The 21,753-nt window shown below is 49.2% G+C and overlaps 1 protein-coding gene across 1 annotated transcript in view; it reads left to right on the top strand.

Moving 5' to 3' along the window:
* The window catches only part of tacr2 (tachykinin receptor 2), a 139,398-nt gene extending 118,100 nt beyond the window's left edge, over window positions 1–21,298 (top strand). The window contains exon 5 of the mRNA XM_078565821.1: window positions 20,348–21,298. Within this exon, the coding sequence (XP_078421947.1) occupies window positions 20,348–20,570 (223 nt within the window). The 3' untranslated portion in view covers window positions 20,571–21,298. The remainder of the gene's footprint in view (window positions 1–20,347) is intronic.
* The last annotated feature ends 455 nt before the right edge of the window (window positions 21,299–21,753 follow it).

Genomic DNA, 21,753 nt, shown 5'->3' with positions numbered 1-21,753 from the left:
GGGTACACTGACAGGGACAGGTTGTGGCGGGTACACTGACAGCCAATGACAGGTATTGGTTGCTATACTGACAAACAGGGACAGGTGGTGATGGGTACACTGACAGGCATGGAGAAGTTCTGGTGGGTATACTGACAGGCAATGACAGGTAGTAGTGGGTATACTGATGGGCAGCGATGGGCGTGGTGGGTACACTGAGAGGAGGAGACAGGTGGCGGTGGGTACACTGACAGAGGGACAGGTGGTGGTGGGCACACTGACAGGCAGTGACAGGAGGTGCTGGGTACACTGATGGGCAGGCAGGTGGTGGTGGGTATACTGAGAGGCAGAGGCAGGCGGTGGTGGGTACGCTGACAGACGGACAGGTGGTGGTGTGTACACAGACAGGCAGTGGTAGCTGGTGGTGGGCACACTTACAGACAGGGAGAGGTGCTAGTGGGCATACTGACATGTAGCGACAGGTGGTGCTGGGTATACTGATGGGCAGGGACAGGCAGTCGTTGCTATACTGACAAACAGCGACAGCTGGTAGTGGGTACATTGACAGGCAGCGACGGCTGGTAGTGGGCACACTGACAGAGAGAGACAGCTGGTGCTGGATACACTCACAGACGGTGCAGGTGGTGGTGGACACACTGACAGACATCAAAAGGTGGCAGTGAGCACACTGATAGGCAGCAGCAGGTGGTAGTGGGCACACTGGCAGATGGACAGGTGGTGGTGGGTACACTGACAGGCAGGGACAGGTGCTGGGTACACTGACAGACAGTGACAGATGGCAGTGGGCACCGTCACAGACAGGGACTAGTAGTGGTGGGTATACTGACAGTCAATGACAGGTGGTGGTGGGTATACTCTTGGGCAGGGACAGGCACTGGTGGGTACACTGAGAGGAAGAGACAGGTGGCGATGGGTACACTGACAGAGGGACAGATAGTGGTGGGTGCACAGATAGGCAGTGACAGCTGGTGGTGGTTAGATTGACAGGCAGCGACAGCTGGTGGTGGGCACACTGACAGGCAGGTACAGGTGTTAATGGGTACATTGACAGGGACAAGTGGTGTTGTGTACAGTGATGGGCAGGGACAGATGGTGGTGGGTACACTGACAGAGGGACAGGTGGTGGTGAGTACACAGACAGGCAGAGGTCTTGGTGGACACCGTCACAAATGTACATTTGGTGGTGGGTACACAGACAGGCAGTGACAGGCCCTGGTGTGCGCAGTAACAGACAGCAATAGATGGTGGTGGCTACACTGACAGACAGAGACTGGTGGTGGTAGGTACACTGACAGAACGGGACAGGTGGTGGTTACATTGACAGGATCAGGTGGTGGTGGGCACACTGACAGGCAGCAAGCAGGCAATGGTGGGTATACTGACAGACAGAAACAGGTAGTGGTGGGTACAGTAACAGGCAGTGACAGGTATTGGTGGGCACACTGACAGGGACAGGTGGTGCTGGGTACACGAACAGACAGAAACAAATGGTGGTGGTAACAGTGGCAGAGAGCAACAGGTCATGATGGATACACTGACAGGCAATGACAGGAGTTGCTGGGCACACTGATGGGCAGCAACAGGTGGTGGTTGGTATACTGACAGCCAGGGACATGTTGTGGTGGGTATACTGACAGACAATGACAGGTATCGGTTGCTATACTGACAGACAGGAACAGGTGGTGGAGGGTACACTGACAGGCATAGACAGATGGTGGTGAGTACACAGACAAGCAGTGGTCTTGGTGGGCACTGTCACAGAATGACAGTTGGTGGTGGGTACACAGACAGGCAGTGACAGACCCTGGTGGGCACAGTAACATACAGGTGGTGGTGGGTGCAGTCATAGACGGACACGTGGTGGTGGGTACACTGACAGACAGAGACAGGTGGTAGTGGGTACACTGACAGAGACGGGTGGTAGTGGGTACACTGACAGGCAGTGACAGGTATTGGTTGCTATACTGACAGACAGGGACAGGTGGTGGTGGGCACATTGTCAGGCAGTGACAGGTCTTGGTGGGCACAGTAACATACAGGTGGTGGTGGGCGCAGTCACAGACGGACACGTGGTGGTGGGTACACTCACAGACAGGGGCAGATGATGGTGGGTACACTGATAAAAATGGACAGGTGGTGGTGGGTACATTGACAGGGACAGGTGATGGTGAATACACTGACAGACAGCGACAGGTGTTGGTTGCTATACTGACAGACAGGTACAGGTGGTGGTGGGCACACTGACAGGCAGCAACAGGTGGTGGTGGGTATACTGACAGGGACAGGTGGTGGTGGGTACACTAACAGGCAGTGACAGGCGGTTTGGGTATATGACAGGCTGCAACAAGTGGTGGTGGGCACACTGACGGACAGGAATGTGTGGTGGTGGGTATACTAACAGGCAGAAACAAATGGTGGCACTAACAGTGGCAGACAGCGGCAGGTGGTGATGGATATACTGACAGGCAGTGACAGGAATTGATGGGCATGCTGACGGGCAGCGACAGGTGGTGAAGGATATACTGCCAGGCAGGGACTTTTTGTGGTGGGTATACTGACAGGCAGTGACAGGTGGCGGGGGTATACTGACAGGCAGCGACAGGTAGTGGTGGGCACTCTGATGGGCTGGGACAGGTGTGGTGGGCACATTGGCAGACAGCGACAGGTGTTGTTGGGCACACTGACCAACAGGGACAGGTGGTGGTGTGTATACTGAAAGAGGGACAGCTGGTGGTAAGTACACTGACAGGCTGGGGCAGGAGGCGATAGATAGGTACACTGATAGGTGGCGACAGGTGGCGGGGGTATACTGACAGGCAGGGATGGATGGTGGTGGGCACACTAACTGGTGGCAACAGGTAGTGGGAGTACACTGACAGGCAGGGGCAGGTGGTGGTGGGTATACTGACAAGCAACAACAGATAGTGGTGATTACACTGACAGGGACAGGTGGGGATGGATACACTAATAGGCAGATACAAATAGTGGTGCTAACAGTAGCAGACATCGGCAGGTGGTATTGGATATACTGACAGGCAGGGACAGGTTGTGGTGGGTATACTGACAGAGGGACAGATGGTGGTGGGCACACTGACAGACAGGGACAAGTTGTGGTGTGCGCACTGACAGGCAGTGACAGGTGGTGGTGGGTACACTGACGGACGGGGTCAGGTGGTGGTGGGCACACTGACAAACAGGAACAGATGGTGGTGGGCATACTGACAAGCAGTGACAGGTGGTGGTGGTCACAATAACAGGCAGGGACAAGTGTCGGTGGGTACACTGACAAACAGACAGAGGCAGTGGTGGGTAAACTGAAAGAGGGACAGCTGGTTGTGGTGGGTACACAGACAGACAGTGACAGGTCTTGGTGGGCACAGACACAGATGGACAGGTTGTGGTGGGCACACCGACAGACAGCGACAGATGGTGGTGGGTATACTGACAGAGAGGGATAGGTGGTGGTGGGTAAACTGACAGGCAGTAACAACTGGTGGTGGATACATTGACAGAGAGGGGCAGCTGTTAGTGGGCACACTGACAGATGGAGGAGGGTAGACTGACAGACAGGGGCAGGTGGTGGTGGGCACATTGACAGACAGGGTCAGGTGTTGGAGGGTATACTGACAGGCAGTGCCAGGTGGTGGGGATATACTGACAGGCAGGGTCAGGTGGTGGTGGGCACACTGATAGGCTGGGACAGGTGGTGGTGGGCACTCTGGCAGACAGGGACAGGTGGTGGTGGGTATACTGACAGGTGGCGGAGGTTTACTGACAGGCAGGGACAGGTGGTGGTGAGCACACTGACAGGCAGTGACAGGTGGTGGTGGGTATACTGATAGGCAGCAACAGGTAGTGGTGATTACACTGACAGGGACAGGTTGGGATGGGTACACTAATAGACAGAAACAAATAGTGGTGCTAACAGTGGCAGACATTGGCAGGTGGTGATGGATATACTGACAGGTAGGGGCAGGTTGTGGTGGGTATACTGACAGAGGGACAGATGGTGGTGGGCACAATGACATACAGCAACAGGTTGTGGTGTGCGCACTGACAGGCAGAGACAGGTGGTGGTGGGTACACTGACGACAGGGTCAGGTGGTGGTGGGCACACTGACAGACAGGGACAGATGGTGGTGGGCATACAGACAAGCAGTGACAGGTGGTGGTCACAATGACAGGCAGGGACAGGTGGTGGTGGGTAAACTGAAAGAGGGGCAGGCGGTGGTGGGCACACAGCGACAGAGGGGCAGCTGGTGGTGGATACACTGACCAGCAGGGTCAAGTGGTGGTGTGTACACTAACAGGCAGCGACAGGCCTTGGTGGGCAGTGTCACAGATGGACAGGTTGTGGTGGGCACACCGACAGACAGTGACAGATGGTAGTGGGTATACTGACAGAAAGGGACAGGTGGTGGTGGGTACACTAACAGGCAGGGACAAGTGCTGGTGGGTACACTGTCAGAGGGACAGGTGGTGGTGGGTACACTGTCAGAGGGACAGGTGGTGGTGGGTACACTGACAGGCAGCAACAGCTGATGGTAGATACACTGACAGAGAGGGGCAGCTGTTAGTGGGCACACTGACAGGTGGAGAAGGGTAGACTGACAGACAGGGGCAGGTCGTATTGGACACATTGACAGATGGGGCAGTTGGTGGTAGATATACTGACAGGCAGGGTCAGGTGGTGGTGGGCACACTGACAGGCAGCGACAGTTGCTGGTGGGCACACTGTCAGGCAGCAGCAGGTGATGGTGGGCACACTGGTAGAGAGGGACAGGTGGTGGTGAGCACAGTGACAGACAGGGACTGGTGGTGGTGGGCACTGTGACAGGCAGCGACAGGTGGTGGTGGATACACTGACAGGCAGCAACAGGCAGTGGTGAGCACAGTGACAAACAGGAACAAGTGGTTGTGGTGGGGCACACTAACAGTCAGGGCTGGGTGGTGGTGGGTACACTAATGGGCAGGGAAAGGTGATGGTGGGTACGCTGATGGGCAGGGACAGATGGTGGTGGGCATACTGACAAGCAGACAGAGGCGGTGGTGGGTAAACTGAAAGAGGGGCAGGTGGTGGTGGGTACACTGACTGGCAGTGACAGGTCTTGGTGGGCAAAGTCACAGATTGACAGGTGTGGTGGGCACACCAACAGACAGCGACAGATGGTGGTGGTCATACTGACAGAGAGGGACAGGTCGTGGTGGGTACACTAACAGGCAGGGACAGGTCGTGGTGGGTACACTGACAGGCAGCAACAGCTGGTGGTGTATACATTGACAGAGAGGAGGCAGCTGTTAGTGGGCACATGGACAGGTGGAGGTGGGTATACTGACACACAGGGGCAGGTGGTGGTGAGTATACTGACAGGCAGGGTCAGGTGGTGATGGGTACACTGATGGGCAGGGAAAGGTGGTGGTGGGTACACTGATGGGCAGTGACAGGTGGTGGTGGGCACACTGACAGGCAGCAGATGATGGTGGGCACACTGGTAGACAGGAACAGGTGGTGGAGGGCATAGTGACAGACAGGGACTGGTGGTGGTGGGTACTGTGACAGGCAGCGACAGGTGGTCGTGGGTACACTGACAGGCAGCAACAAGTTGTGGTGGGCACAGTGTCAGACAGGGACAAGTGGTGCGGAGAACACTGACAATCAGGGACAGGTGGTTGTGGGCACACTGACAGGCAGGGCCAGGTGGTGGTGGGTACACTGACGGACAGGGACAGGTGGCGGTGGGCACATTGATAAACAGGTGTAGGTGGTGGTGGGTATACTAAATGGTAGCGACAGGTGGTGGTGAGTACACTTACAGACTGGGACAGGTTGTGGTGGGCATGCTGACAGCCAGGAACAGGTAGGTTGACTGACAGACAGGGACAGGTAGAGGTGTATTTCCAGACAGAGTTGACAGGTGTTGGTGTGCACACTGACATGATGCGACAGGTAGTGGTGGGCCCACTGACAGGCAGGGGGAGGTGGTGGCGGGTACACTTGCAGGCAGTGACAGGCAGTTATCGTTATAATGACTGGCAGCAACAGGTGATGGTGTGCACACTGGCAGACAGGGACAGGTGGTGGTGGGTACACTGGCAGGCAGGAACAGCTGGTGGTGAGTATACTGGCACTGGGACAGGTGGTGGTGGGCACACTGACAGGCAGCAACAGGTGGGGGTGAGTACACTGACAGGCAGCAACAGGTGATTGTGGGCACACTGACAGGCAGTGACATGTGGTGGTGGATATACTGACAGGCAGGAACATGTGGTGGTGGGCACACTGACAGACAGGCACAAGTGGTGGTGGGTATACTGACAAGCAGCAACAGGTGGTGGTGGATACACTGACAGGCAGCAACAGTTGGTGGTGGGCACACGGAAGACAGGAACAGGTGGTGGTGGGCACAATGACAGTCAGTGACAGGTGATTGTGGGCACACTGACAGGCAGAGACACATGGTGACGGATGTGTTCACAGGCAGCAACAGGAGGTGGTTGGCACACTGACAGGCAGGGAAAGGTGGTGGTGGGCAGACCGACAGGCAGTGACAAGTTATGGTGGGTATACCCACAGGCAGAAACAGGTGGTGGTGGGCACACTGGCAGGCAGTGACAGATGGTTGTGGATATACTGACAGGCAGAAACAGTTGGTGGTGGGCACACAGACAGGAACAGGTGGTGGTGGGTACACTGACAGGCAGCAACAGGTGGTGGTAGGCACAGTAATGGACAGGGAGAAGTGGTGATGGGCACACTGACAGAAAGGGATAAGTGGTGGTGGGCACACTGAGAGGCAGTGACAGGTGATGGTGGGCACACTGGCAAGCAATGAGAGGTGGTTGTGGGTATACTGGCAGACAGGGACAGGTGGTGTTCGTACACCAACAGGCAAGGACAAGTGATTGTGAGTACACTAACAGACAGCAACAGGTGCTGGTGGGCTCACTGTCAGGCAGGGACAGGTGATGGTCGGTATACTGACAGACAGTGACAGGAGCTGGAGGGTACACTGACAGGCAGGGACAGGTGGTGGTGGGTATACTGACAGGCAGGATAAGATGGCAGTGGGTATACTGACAGTCAGGAACAGCTGGTGGTGAGTATACTGGCAGAGGGACAGGTGGTGGTGGGCACACTGGCAGGCAGCGACAAATTGTGATGGGTATACAGACAGGCAGTGACAGGTGGTGGTGGGTGTAATGACAGGAAGGGACCAGTGGTGGTGGGTACACTGACAGACTGGGACAGGTGGTGGTGGGTACACTGACAGACTGGGACAGGTGGTAGTGGGTATACTGACACAGGGACAGATGGTGGCACACAGACAGGCAGCAACAGGTGGAGGTGGGCACACTGGCAGGCAGCGATAGGTTGTTATGCATATACTGACCGGGGCAGGTGGTGGTGGGCTACTGGCAGAAAGCGACAGATGGTTGTGGATATGCTGACAGGCAGCAACAGTTGGTGGTGGGAACACTGGCAGGCAGCGACAAACAGTTGTGGATATACTGACAGGCAGCAACAGTTGGTGTTGGGAACAGTGACAGGCAACAACAAATAATGGTGGGCACACTGACAGGCAGGAACAGGTGCTGGTGGGCACACTGTCAGGCAGCGACAGGTGCTGGTTGGTACAATGACAGACAGGGATGGCTGACAGTTGGTATACTGACAGACTGGGACAAGTGGTGGTGGGTACACTGACAGGCAGCAACAAATTGTGAATGGCATATTGACAGGCAGAAACAGGTGGTGGTGGATACACTGACCGATAGGGACAAGTGGTGCTAGGCACACTGCTGGTCAGGGACAGGTGGTGGTGGGCACAGTGACGGAGGGGGACAAGTGGTGGGGAGCACACTAACAGTAAGGAACAGGTGGTGGTGGCTACACTGACAGGCAGCAACAGGTGGTGGTAGGCACACTGACAGACAGGGACAGGTGCTGGTGGGTATACTGACAGAGGGACAGGTGGTGGTGGGCACAGTGACAGGCAGCAACACATGGTGGTGGATATACTAACAGGCAGCAACATGTGGTGGTCGGCACACTGACAGGCAGCGACAAATTGTGGTGGGTATACTGACAGGCAGAAATAGGTGGTGGTGGGCACACTGGCAGGCAGCGACAGATGGTTGTGGATACACTGACAGGCAGCAACAGATAGTTGTGGATACACTGACAGCCAGCAACAGTTGGTGTTGGGAACAGTGACAAGCAGCAACAAATGGTGGGCACACCGACAGGCAGGGACAGGTGGTGGTGGGCACAGTGATGGAGAGGGACAGGTGGTAACAAGTACACTAACAGTAAGGGACAGGTGGTGATGGCCACACTGACAGGCAGCGATAGATGGTCATGAATATACTGCCTGGGGTAGGTGGTGCTAGGCCACTGATAGGCAGCAACAAGTGGTTGTGGGCACAGTGATGGACAGGGACAAGTGGTGGGGGGCACACTACAGTCAGGGACAGGTGGTGGTGGGCATACTGGCAGACAGGGACAGGTGGTGTTGGTACACTGACTGGCAAGGACAAGTGGTGTTGGTTCACTGACTGACAATGGCAAGTGGTTGTGAGTGCACTGACAGATTGCAAGAGTTGCTGGTGGGTACACTGACAGGCAGGGACAGGTGATGGTCGGTATACACTGACAGGGACAGATGGTGGTGGGTACACTGACAGGGTGGTGTTGGGCACAATTAGAGCAGCAACAAGTGATGGTGGCCACACTGGCAGACGGTGACAGGTGCTGATGGGTAAACTGATAGAGGGACAGGTGGTTCTGGGCACAATGACAGGTAGCAACAGGTGATTGTTGGCACACTGCCAGGGACAAGTAGTGGTGGACACACTGACAGGCAGCAACATATGGTAGTGGATATACTGACAGGCAACAACAGGTGTTGGTCAGCACACTGACAGACAGGGAAATGTGGTGGTGGGCACACTGACAGGCAGCAACAAGTTGTGGTTGGTGCACAGACAGACAGGAACAGGTGGTGTGGGCACAATAACAGGCAGTGACAGGTGATTGTGGGCACACTAACAGGCAGCGACAGGTGGTGGTTGGCACATTGACTGAGAGGGAATGGTGGTGGTGGACACACTGACAGGCAGCTACAAATTGTGGTGGGTATACTGACAGGCAGAATTAGGCAGTGGTGGGCACACTGGCAGGCAGCGACGGATAGTTGTGTATACACTGACAGGCAGCAGCAGTTGGTGGTGGGCACATAGACAAGCAGCAACAAATGGTGGTGGCAACACTGACAGGTGTTGATAGAAGTTTACAAAATTATGAGTGGCATGGACAGAGTAGATAGTCAGAAGCTTTTTCCCAGGGTGGAAGAGTCAATTACTAGGGGACATAGATTTAAGGTGAGAGGAGAAAACTATAGAGGAGATGTGTGGGGCAAGTTTTTTACGCAGAGGGTAGTGAGTGTCTGGAATTCACTGCCAGAGGAGGTGGTGGAAGCAGGTACGATAGTGATGTTTAAGAGGCAGCTTGACAAATACATGAATAGGATGGGAATAGAGGGATACGAACCCCGGAAGTGCAAAATGTTTTGGTTGGGCAATATGATCGGCGCAGGCTTGGAGGGCCGAAGGGCCTGTTCCTGTGCTGTACTTTTCTTTGTTCTTTGTTCTTTGTTCTGACATGCAGCAACAGGTGATGGTGGGTACACTGACCAACAGGGACAAGTGGTGTTAGGCACACTAGTAAACAGGGACAGTTGGTGGTGGGTACACTGACAGGCAGTGACAGGTGGTGTTGGGAACAGTGACAGGCAGCAACAAATTGTGGTGAGCACACTGACAGGCAGGGACAGGTGATGGTGGGCAAACTGACAGGCAGGGGCAGGTGGCAGTGGGTACACTGAATGGCAGGGACAGGTGCTGGTGGGTACACTGACAGGCAGGGGCAGGTGGCAGTGGGTACACTGGTAGGCAGGGACCAGTGATGGTGGGTACACTGAGACTGGAACAGGTGGTGGTGGACACATTGACAGACAGGGACAGGTGATGGTCGGTATACTGACAGATAGGGACAGATGGTGGTGGGTACACGGCCAGCCAGGGGAAGGTGGTGTTGGGCACACTGAGAGGCAGCAACCGGTGGTGGTGGCCACACAGGCAGACAGTGACAGGTATTGGTGGGTACACTGACAGGCAGGGATCAGTGGTGGTGGGTATACAGACAGAGGGACCGGTGGTCGTGGGCACAATAACAGGCAGCGACAGGTGGGGGTGGGTACACTGACAGACAACAATAGGTGCTGGTGGGCACACTGACAGGCAGGGTCAGGTGGTGGTTGGTAGATTTACAGGCAGGGACAGGTGATGGCCAGTGTACTGACAGGCAACGACAGATGGTGATCGGCACACTGACAGGCAGCGATAGGTTGTTATGGGTATACTGACCGGGGCAGGTGGTGGTGGGCACACTGAGAGGCAGTGACACAAGGTGGTGGATATACCGACAGGCAATAACAGGTGATGGTGGGCACACTGACAGGCAGCAAGAGGTGCTGATTGACATATTGACAGACAGGGACAGCTGATTGTAGGTGTACAGACAGGCAGGGACTCACTGCCACCTGCCACTGCCTGTCAGTGTACCCACCACCACGGGTGGAGGTGGGTGCACTTACAGACTGGGACAAGTGGTGGGTACACTGACAAACAGGAACAGGTGGTGGTGGAGGCGACAGGTGCAGACAAATTGACTGAGCCAACAGTGGCGACAAGAACTTGTATTCGTATAGTACGTTTAACACAGTCAAATGTCCCAAGATGCTTCACAGGGATGTTACCAAATCAAATTTGATACCAGCCATGCACAGAGATACAATAGATGATCAAAAACTTGACTCAGTGCAATGGTGGCCTATAGGAGAAGAGCAGGGTAGGGAGACAGAGATCTTTAGGAGTGAAATTCCAGAACTTGGGGCCTAGCAACTGAAAACACAGCCTCCAAAGTTGGAGCAATCAAAACCTGTGCAAGTGATCAGGATTGGAGAAGTGCAGCTATCCTGGAGGGTTGTAGGGCTAGATGAGATTATAGAGACAGGGAGGGGGAGGCCATGGCCGGATTTGAAAACAAGGATTGATTTAAATGTGAGGCGCTGCTGGACCAGGAGCCAATATCATTCAGTGAAGACAGGGGTGATTGGTGAAAAGGACTTGGCGGAAGTTAGGATATGGGTAGCAGAGATTTGGATGAGTTCAAGTTTGTGGAGGGTGGGAAATGGGAGACTGGTCAAGAGTGCATTGGGGGAGATGGTGGTGTAGTGGTAATGTCACTGGACTAGAGGCCCATGCTAATGCTCTGGGGACATGGAAGCTGGTGTAATTAAAATTCAATTAGTAAAAGGAATCTAAAATTGGTCTCAGTAATGGTGACCATGCCAACTATCATCAATCCATAAAAACCCATTTGGTTCACTAATGTCCTTTAGGGAAGGAAATCTGCCATCCTTCCCTGGTCTATACATGTGACTCCAGACCCACTGCAATGTGGTTGACTCTTAACTGCCCTCTGAAATGGCCTAGCAAATCACTCAGTTCAAGTGCAATGGGGGGTGGGCAACAAATGTTGGCCTTGCAGTGACACCCACATCACATGAAACAATAAAGAAAAAATAGTCAAGTTTAAAGGTACCAAAGACAAGGATGAGGGTTTCAACAGTAGATGGACTGTGATGGGGCACATTTGGGTAAAATTGGGTGTGGGATTGGAAGCTCTTCTGAGGGTCAAATCCAACAGTGAATTAAAAACAGAAAATGCTGAAAAAACTCAGCAGGTCTGACAGCATCTGTGAAGAGAGAAACAGGGTTAACGTTTTGAGTCTGTATAACTCTTCTGCTGAGCTCTGAATTAGTAGTATTTTGCTTTAGCCAACATTCTGGTTCAGCCTCAGACAGCTGCCAGGTAAAGGAAAGGAGTTGGTTTTTGGGAACAGATCTTGTGGTGGGCATCAAAGACGATGGCTTCAGTCTTTCCAATGTTTAGCTGAAGGAAGTTTTGCTCATTCAGTACTTCATGTTGGACTAGCAGTCTGTCAATTTAGAGCTAGAGAAGGGATTGAGAGAGGTGGTGGTGAGGTAGAGCTGGGTGTTGTCAGTGTGCATGTGGAAACTGGTGCTATGTTTTTGGCTGATGTTACCAGGGGTCAGCATGTAGATGGGAAATAGGAGGGGTCAAGGATAGATCCTTGGGGGACGCCAGAGGTAACAGTGCGGGAGCAGGAAGAGAAGCCATTGCAAGTGATTCTCTGGCTATGATTAGATAGATAAGAATGGAAGCAGGTGAGAGCAGTCCCACCCAGCTGGACAACAATGGAGAGGTGTTGGAGGAGGATGGTGTGGGGTCAATCATGTCAAAGGCTGCAGACAGGCCGAGAAGAACAAGAAGTGAAGGCTTTCCTTTGTCACAGTCACACAGGATGTCATTAGAGACTCTAAGAGCCATTTCTGTACTGTGATAGTGGAGGGAACCTGATTGGAGGGTTTCAAACATGGAATTCCGGGAAAGATGGGAACAGATTTGGGAGGTGACAACAGTTTTGAGGCCTTTGAGAGGAAAGGGAGGTTTGAGATGGGATCAAGAGTGCTTTTTTCAGGAGGATCTGATCATGGTTGATGTGACAGTACTTGAGGAAAGAACCTTTAACAATATCAGCTAACATGGGGTTACAGCAGTTAGCAGTTTACTCAGGATAGGGCTGAAGGAGCAGGATGTGGGCAGACAGGCAGATGGGATGGGCAGGTGGGAAGTTGAGGAGAGGCAGGCAGAGAAAGACAAACATTAATAGGCAAACACAGTTAATCAGATATGCAGGCCAAAAAACAGGCAGACTGACAGACAAATAGAAGCCAGGCACAGGGAGACAGATAGACAGCTGGTAGACTGACAAGCAGACAGGCATGTAGAGACAGGCAGAGAGACTGTTACTTATCTTCTGTTTTATCATTTGGAGTGTTGGAGTAATGCATGTCCCTAATGTAGCTGAGTGCAGCACCAGAGAAGGGCACTGGCTATGTTTCAACACCATTCTCTTGCACCTGATATTGAATGGGGCAATGGAGGCACATGAGCAGGATCAGCTCACTGAGATACACAGCAGCCTGATCCAAAGGGGAAAATGCAGTTAGAAATAAAAGAATGAAAGAGACTGGAAATCACAAAGCATACTCATGGGAATTCCATCCTCAAATATCAAATTCCCTGAGAGGCCAAAAGTCAGTCTATCCCAGCTTTAAATGTATTCAACGATATCAAGCAAAAAGCTAGAAAACCAGCTACACTAACCTAAAAAAATTTCCCAGATAATTGACCCAGACAAAAATGTATATCTATAAACCTGAGGTGATCTCTATCACGGAGATCAATGGATAAGGGCACCTCCACTGACCAACACAGAACAGGACATGATTTCAGCCAAGACTGCAAACAGCCTCAGCATCCCTCGGTTAGAGAGAGGAGAATCAGCCAGTGTCATTGTGGAGGGAGAAATGGGACCCTATTCATGGCTCATTTTTTCGCACATGAAGAAAGGCCAGTTGGGTGAGTTAATGAACAGAACTTCACTCTTGTATGAATTACATTAAGCAGAGGAGAGGAGAAATTTCTGGTGTTGGTGTATGTGTCATTAACAGCCCAGTTGTAGGTGCAGTCTGCATTGGGATGCAGTAATAGTGAAACTCACATAGCTAGGAACTTTCATTCCAACTGAGAGCACATGGAATTGGATAGAGCTATTAGCATAGGTAGGGAATTAGGAGGTGAGAAACCAAGAGAAAGGATTATGGGTATGTACTCTTTAACTGGAAAGAACACAAGAACACAAGAAAGAGGAGCAGGAGTAGACCATACAGTCCATTGAGCCTGCTCCACCATTCAATGGTTAATCATGAGCTTCAACTCCATTTTCCCACCCATTACCCATATTCCTTAATTCCCTGAGAGAACAAAAATCTGTCTATCCCACCCTTAAATATATTCAACGATGGAACATCTACAATGCTCAGGAGTAGAGAATTCCAAACATTCACAATCCTTTGAGTGAAGTAATTTCTCCTCATCTCAGTCCTATATGATCGGCCCCTTATCCTGAGACTGTGCCGGTGTTTTAGATTCTCTGACCAACGGAAACAATCTCTCAGCATCCACCCTATCAAACCCCTTCAGAATTTTGTAGGTTTCAATGAGATTGCATCATCTTCTAAACGCCAGAGAAAATAAGACCAATTTAGTCTCATCATAGGACAACCCCCTCATCCCAGGTACCAATTTAGTAAATCTTCACTGTACTGCCTCCATTGCAAGTATATCCTTTCTTAAGTGTGGAGACCAAAACTGCACATAGTCGAGGTGTGTCTCACCAAAACCCTGTACAACTGTAACAAGACTTTATTTTTGTACTCCAATCCTCTTGCAGTAAAGGCCAACATGCCATTTGCTTTCCTAATTGCTTGCTGCACCTGCATGCTAATTTTCTGTGTTCCTTGTACGAGCACACCCAAGTCTCTCTGAACATCAAGATTTACAAGTTTCTCATCTTTTAAAAAATGTTCTGCTTTTCTATTGTTAGGACCAAAGTGAATAACTTCACACTTCCCCACATTATAATCCATCTATCATCTTGTTGCCCACTCACTTAACCTACCTGTATTTCTTTGCAGCCTCTCTGTGTCCCCACAGCTTACCTTCCCACCTAGCTTTGTATCATCAGCAAACTTAGATACATTCCTCTCTGCCTCTTCAACTAAGTCATTAATATAGATTGTAATTAGCTGAGGCCTGGGCACTGATCCTTGCAGCCTTCACTATTCACTGCCTGTCAACTTGAAAAAGCCCCGCTTATGCCCACTCTCTTTTTTATCAGTTAACCAATCCTCTATCCCCCTGACTATACTGTCTCCTGTCATTCCCACATTCCTCTTCGCTCCTCCCACTTGAATGGCATCCTTCACTATGGTAACATGGGCACTTTGCTCAACCATCTTGCATTCCTTCTCCTCATCCACACAGGTAGCAAGCACTTCATGCCAGTTGGACAAAGTCAGGGGCTGAAGCTCCTCCATCACTATATGGTGGTTCCCCATACCTGCCTGACTCACAGTCATACCCTCCTGTCCCTGACCATTGCCCAACTCTAAAGTTCTACCTAACATAAGGAGAATGACTGTCTCCTGGAACAAAGTGTCCAGGTAACTTTTCCCCCTCCCTGATGCCCCGCAATGTCTGCAACTCAGACTCCGGCTCAACAACTGGGAGCCGAAGTTGCCTAAGCTGCAGACACTTGCTGCAGATATGGTTGTCTGGGATTGCAGTACATTTCACAGATTCCCACATGCTGCAGTCATGGCACACTACCAGCCCTGCCGTTTCTGTCTAACCTTATTTAATTAGTCAAATAGTTAATAATTTACACAGATAAAGTAATAGAAAGCTGCACTCACCTAGCTTGGAGACAAGGAAGGAAACTCACCAACTACTGGAGGCTTAAAAATGCAGAAAAAGGGGCACCTCTCTGCCCCAAATTCCCACCTGAACCAAATTCCCAACTATACATTCTGTCCGTATCTCACTCTGGCGTACTCTCATGTCTGTGCATCCCCTTATGCCGGGAATGTGACTAGCAGTGTCCCTCAGTGATCTGTGCAATGGGGTCTCATGATATTTATCAATGAATTAGATTAAGGAATAGAGAGCTCAATATCCATGTTTGCTAACAGCTGTATCTCTTGGCACAGCAAGGAGTGTAAATGGCAGAAAGCTGTAAAGTGATATTCAGTAGATAAAGCTGCGGAAGGTGGAGTTCAAGATAAGGAAGTTAGTGGTCATCCATTTAACCTAAGAGGGATCAGAGAATTTTCTAAATGGTGAGAAACGAAGAAATGTGGAGGTGCAGAAAGATTTAGTGGCAGAAGTGCAGCAATTGTTAAAAACTATTGGACATATATAAAACATAATGAAAATGACTAATGGAATAAAGGGTGTATGACAAAAGGCAGATGTTATGTTACAGATTGCTGGTAAGAACCTGTCAGGAAGACTGCATACAATTCTGGACACCGGACCTCAGGAAGGATTTATTGACCTTGGAAGGACTACAGCACCTGCATTAAAAGGGTTAAATTACAAGGACAGGTTGCATAGAATAGACTTATATTGCTTTGAGGATAGAAGATTAAGGGATGATCTAATCAATGTGGTTAAGATGATTAAAGAATTTGATGGGATAGGTATTCATTTATGTGTGCTTTGCCTGAAGGCAGGTCCTTGGCTCATTGATGATACATAGAAACATACGTAGAAACTAGGAGCAGGAGTAGGCCATTAGGCCCTTCAAACCTGCTCCACCATTCATTGTGATCATGGCTGATCATCCAACTCAATAGCCTGCTCCCGCTTTCTCCCCATACCCTTTGACCACTTTTGCCCCAAGAGCTATATCTAACTCCTTCTTGAAAACATACAATGATTTGGCCTCAACTACTTTCTGTGGTAACGAATTCCACAGGCTCACCACTCTCTGGGTGAAGAAATTTCTCCTCATCTCAGTCCTTAATGGTCTACCCCCATATCCTCAGACTGTGACTCCTGGTTCTGGACTCTCCCACCATCGGGAACATCCTTCCTGTACCTACCCTGTCTAGTCCTGTCAGAATTTTATAGGTTTCTATGAGATCCCCCCTCATTCTTCTGAACTCCAGCGAATATAATCCTAACCGACTCAATCCCTCCTCATATATCAGTCCCGCCATCCCAGGAATCAGTCTGGTAAACCTTCACTGCACTCCCTCTATAGCAAGTACATCCTTCCTCAGATAAGGAAATCAAAACTGCACAATATATTCCAGGTGTGGTCTCACCAAAGCCCTGTATAATTGCAGAAAGACATCCCTGCTCCTGTACTCAAATCCTCTGGCTATGAAGGCCAACATACCATTTGCCTTCTTTACCGCCTGCTGCACCTGCATGCTTACCTTCAGCGACTGATGTACAAGGACACCCAGATATTGTTGCACATTCCCCTCTCTCAATTTATAGCCATTCAGATAATAATCTGCCTTCCTATTTTTGCTACCAAAATGGATAACCTCACATTTATCCACATTATACTGCATCTGCCACGCATTTGCCCACTCACTCAGCTTGTCCAAATCACAGTAAAGCATCTCTGCATCCTCCTCACAGCTCACCCTCCCACCCAGCTTTGTGTCATCTGCAAATCTGGAGATATTACATTTAGTTCCCTCATCTAAATCAGTAATATATATTGTGAATAGCTGGGGTCCCAGCACCAATCCCTACGGTACCCGTTTATTCCTACTCTTTGTTTCCTGTCTGCCCACCAGTTTCCTGTCCATCTCAATACCCCCAATCCCATGTGCTTTAATTTTACACACCAATCTCTTATGTGGGACTTTGTCAAAAGCCTTCTGAAAGTCCAAATAAACCACATCCACTGGCTCCCCCTCATCAACTCTACTAGTTACATCCTCGAAAAATTCCAGTAGATTTGTCAAGCATGATTTCCCTTTCATATATCCATGCTGACTCTGTCCAATTCTGCCACTGTTTTCCAAGTGCTCAGCTATTAAATCTTTTATAATGGACTCAAGAATTTTCCCCACTACCGACGTCAGGCTGACTGGTCTATAATTCCCTGTTTTCTCTCTACCTCCCTTTTTAAATAGTGGGGTTACATTAGCTACCCTCCAATCTGTAGGAACTGTTCCAGAGTCTATAGAATCTCGGAAGATGACCACCAATGCATCCACTATTTCTAAGGCCACTTCCTTAAGTACTCTGGGATGTAGGTTATCAGGCCCCGGGGATTTATCGGCCTTCAATCCCATCAGTTTCCCAACACCATTTCCCTATTAATACTGATTTCTTTCAGTTCCTCCCTCTCACTAAACCTTGTGTTCCCCAACATTTCTGGTATGTTATTAGTGTCCTCCTTTGTGAAGACAGAACCAAAGTATGTATTTAGTTGGTCAGCCATTTTTTTGTTCCCTATTATAAATTCCCCTGTTTCTGACTGTGAGGGACCGACATTTGCCTTCACCAATCTTTTTCTCTTCACATACCTATAGAAACTTTTACAGTCAGTTTTTATGCTTGCAGTTCCCGGCAAGCTTACTCTCGTACTCTATTTTCCCCTTCTTAATCAATCCCTTGGTCCTCCTTTGCTGAATTCTAAACTGCTCCCACTCCTCAGGTCTGTTGTTTTTTCTGGCCAATTTGTATGCCTCTTCCTTGGATCTAATACGATCTCTAATTTCCCTTGTAAGCCATGGTTTGGCCACCTTTCCTATTTTACTTTTGCGCCAGACAGAAATAAACAATTGTTGCAGTTCACCCATGCGCTCTTTGAATGTTTGCCATTGCCTATCTTTAAGTAATGTTTCCCAATCCATCATAGCCAACTCACACCTCATACTATCATAGTTTCCTTTATTAAGATTCAAGACCCTAGTCTCAGAATCAACTACATCACTCTCCATCTTGATGAAGAATTCTATCATATTATGGTCACTCATCCCCAAGGGGCCTCGCACAACTAGATTGCCAATTATTCCTTTCTTATTATACAATACCCAGTCTAGGATGGCCTGTTCTCTAGTTGGTTCCTCAACGTATTGGTCCAGAAAACCATCCCATATACACTCCAGGAATTCCTCCTCTACGGTATTGTTACTAATTTGATTTGCCCAATCTATATGCACATTAAAGTCACCCATAATTACAGATGTTCCTTTATTGCATGCGTCTCTAATTTCCTGTTTAGTACCATTCCCAACATCACCAATACAGTTTGAGTGCCTGTATACAACCCCCACTAATGTTTTTTTCCCCTTAGTGTTTCGCAGCTCAACCCATACAGATTCCACATCATCAGAGCTAATATCTTTCCTCACTATTGCGCTAATTTCCTCTTTAACCAGCAATGCAACCCCATTGCCTTTTCCTTTTCGTCTGTCCTTCCTAAATACTGAATAGCTCTGGATGTTCAGTTCCCATCTCTGGTCACCCTGCAGCCATGTCTCCATAATCCCGACTATATCATATCTGTTTACATCCATTTACATCTATATATGATACTTCATCCTGAGGCATTTTTGACTGCAGTGGCTTTGCTATTGCCTTCCACTCTCAGGGGCAAGGTGAGGAGGCAGGTCCCAAGTCTACCTCAGCCACAATGGGAAATCGAATTCACGCTGTTGGTGTTATTCTGAACCACACACTAGTCATCTAGTCAACTGAGGTATCCAGCCCCAGGGTAGGCAGAGAGAAACTATTCTGATGAGACAACACAGAATGAGGGGGCATAACCTTAAACTTAGAGCTGGGCTGTTCAGATGTGATGTCAAGAAGCACTTCTGCACACCAAGGGGAGTGGAAATCTGGAACTCTCCCCGAGAAAGCAACTGAAGCTTGGGAGGGGTGGGGCAGGGCTTGTCAGTCAGCTGATTATTTCAAAACTGAGATTGATACATTTTTACTTGTATAAGTGTTATAGAACCAAGATGGGTAGATGAAGTTGAGACAGATAAGTCACGATCTAATTGATTGCAGGACAGGGGTCTGAGGGCTGAATGGTCTGTTCCTAACGTTTCTAACCCTCTTCTTACCAAATAAACTCTTTATGTTGTAAGCAGTGGTTAGTACGCAGAGTTCTGTGATGTTTCCCAATAATATTTTCCAATCCCAGGTACATAAATTAAAAATCAGGAAGTTAGCAACACAGAAATTGCTCATTGTAAAAAGACCACAGCCCATCTAGATTATCCTCCACCATCTTGGTAGTCACATGATAAGACAATGGTTCAGTAGCTGACTAATCACAGAAATCAATCTCTCTTGATTATTCTACAGAACACTCAGGCAAGAGCTGAACAGAACCCCCCAGTGGTGGAAAGCTTTGGGAACCATCGGTCCAAAGTTACGTGTTCCTCCCAAGCATGCTACACTCACCTTGTCATGTCTCAAATTACTCACATACTGTATATCAAATTAAGAGTAAGAAGTGATATCAGAGAGGACTTCAAAGGACAATCAAGTTGTGGAATAAGTTCCCAGTGAAGGAATATTAATGGATGGTGTAAATGGAATTGAGACAATTGTGAGACAGGATTGGGGTGTTAAGTGTTGATAACATTGTGATGTGTGGTTTCCTCTGGTTTATCATTTCTACCAAATTCCTAGACCTGTTCAAGCATTGCATGAGAGGGGAGTTTACCTGATAGTAAGTGTGATTAATCAAAGGTGTAAAGTTGCTGGATCCCACAATACTTTATTAATCATTCTTCTGTTGTCATTTCCCAGATTTCGCATTGGATTTAAGAGAGCTTTCCGTTGCTGTCCTTTTGTACATGTTAGTCGATATGATGAACAGGAGTTAACAACAGCAGCAAGTTTCCGAACAACCCGGAGCAACACTTATACCACAAATAGAATGGAGACAATGGTGAATAGTCGCATCCATTCCAATTATGATGAAACCGAAGAGATAAAGGGAGAATTGGTCAGCTCTCAAACCATTCTTTGAAATGCATCTCATCCTGTATAGGATTGCTATTCCTTCAGAGACAAGGAGCAATATTGTGAGACACAGTTCCCACATGGACCCACACTTGTTTGAGTCAAGGAGAACCACATTGAGCCCAAGTTCCAAATTCTCAAATCCTGGTTCCCAATTCTTTGACCCAAGCTCCTGATTCTTTGATTCTGGTTCCTGAATCTTCCATTCTAGCTCCTAATTCTCCGATTCCAGTTCCTTTTCTCCAATCCTGGCTCCTGATTCTCCAAAACTGGATCCCAATTTTTCGATCATGTCCTTCAATTCTCTAATCCAGTAATTTGGGCTCTCCACACCGCTGACCATATTGAACATTGTGCTAGAACTGGGCAGCTGAATGTGTAGGGAATTCACAGAGCCCCTTGCATTGTAACCTTCATTCGAGTGTCTACATTTTGGGGCTTTAACCTTACATTCTGTACATTCCTGAAGATGTGTAAATACAGAATAGAGAAAGAAAACAAAGACTTGCATTTATATGGTAACTTTCATGACCTTAGGATGTCCGAAAGTGCTTTATTGCAATTGAGGTAATTTTGAGGCATAGGCATCATTCTGGCTAGATGATTGTAATAAGAGTCTGTGCTTGAAGCAGTTTGAATTGTCTGTCTATTGGAAATGTGATTTATAATTAAAATCTATGTGCTAGTTTATTATAGAAAAATAACTGTTGAAATGTAAGGTGAATCATATTTAAATTTACATTCAGTGATTCCATTTGCCATTGCTATTGTTTCAGTTTAACCTTGGAGTTTGTGACATTTCAGAATGTAGAAGTCGATTAACAAAGCAGTTGATAAGGACTGTCACAGACAACAGAATCACATCATAATCCTATTTTCAACCCATCCTACATTAAAGAGGTTTCACACAGAGAACAAAACTTCAGAAATAACCGCTCTTTTGGGGTGAATTTTATGCCCCCTCCCCACCACACCCGATGTATTTGAAGGCAGGGACATGTAAAATAAAGTGGGTGGCCAGCCACTGCCTTCCCGCCCTTCCCCATCACAGAGGCTGGGTAAGGTGTCAGGCAGCCTGCCCACCCTTAGACCAATGAGGCTCTTAAGTGGACGATTAAGGCCTTTAAGGGCCTTATTCTGCCTCCGTTGTAAGTTTGGTCTGCGGGGTAAGGTGGGAGCATGGCAAACAG

This window comes from Cetorhinus maximus, chromosome 20 (assembly GCF_964194155.1).
Source record: "Cetorhinus maximus chromosome 20, sCetMax3.hap1.1, whole genome shotgun sequence".
Classification (NCBI taxonomy): Eukaryota; Metazoa; Chordata; class Chondrichthyes; order Lamniformes; family Cetorhinidae; genus Cetorhinus; species Cetorhinus maximus.
This window is presented reverse-complemented; position numbering and strand designations above follow the sequence as displayed.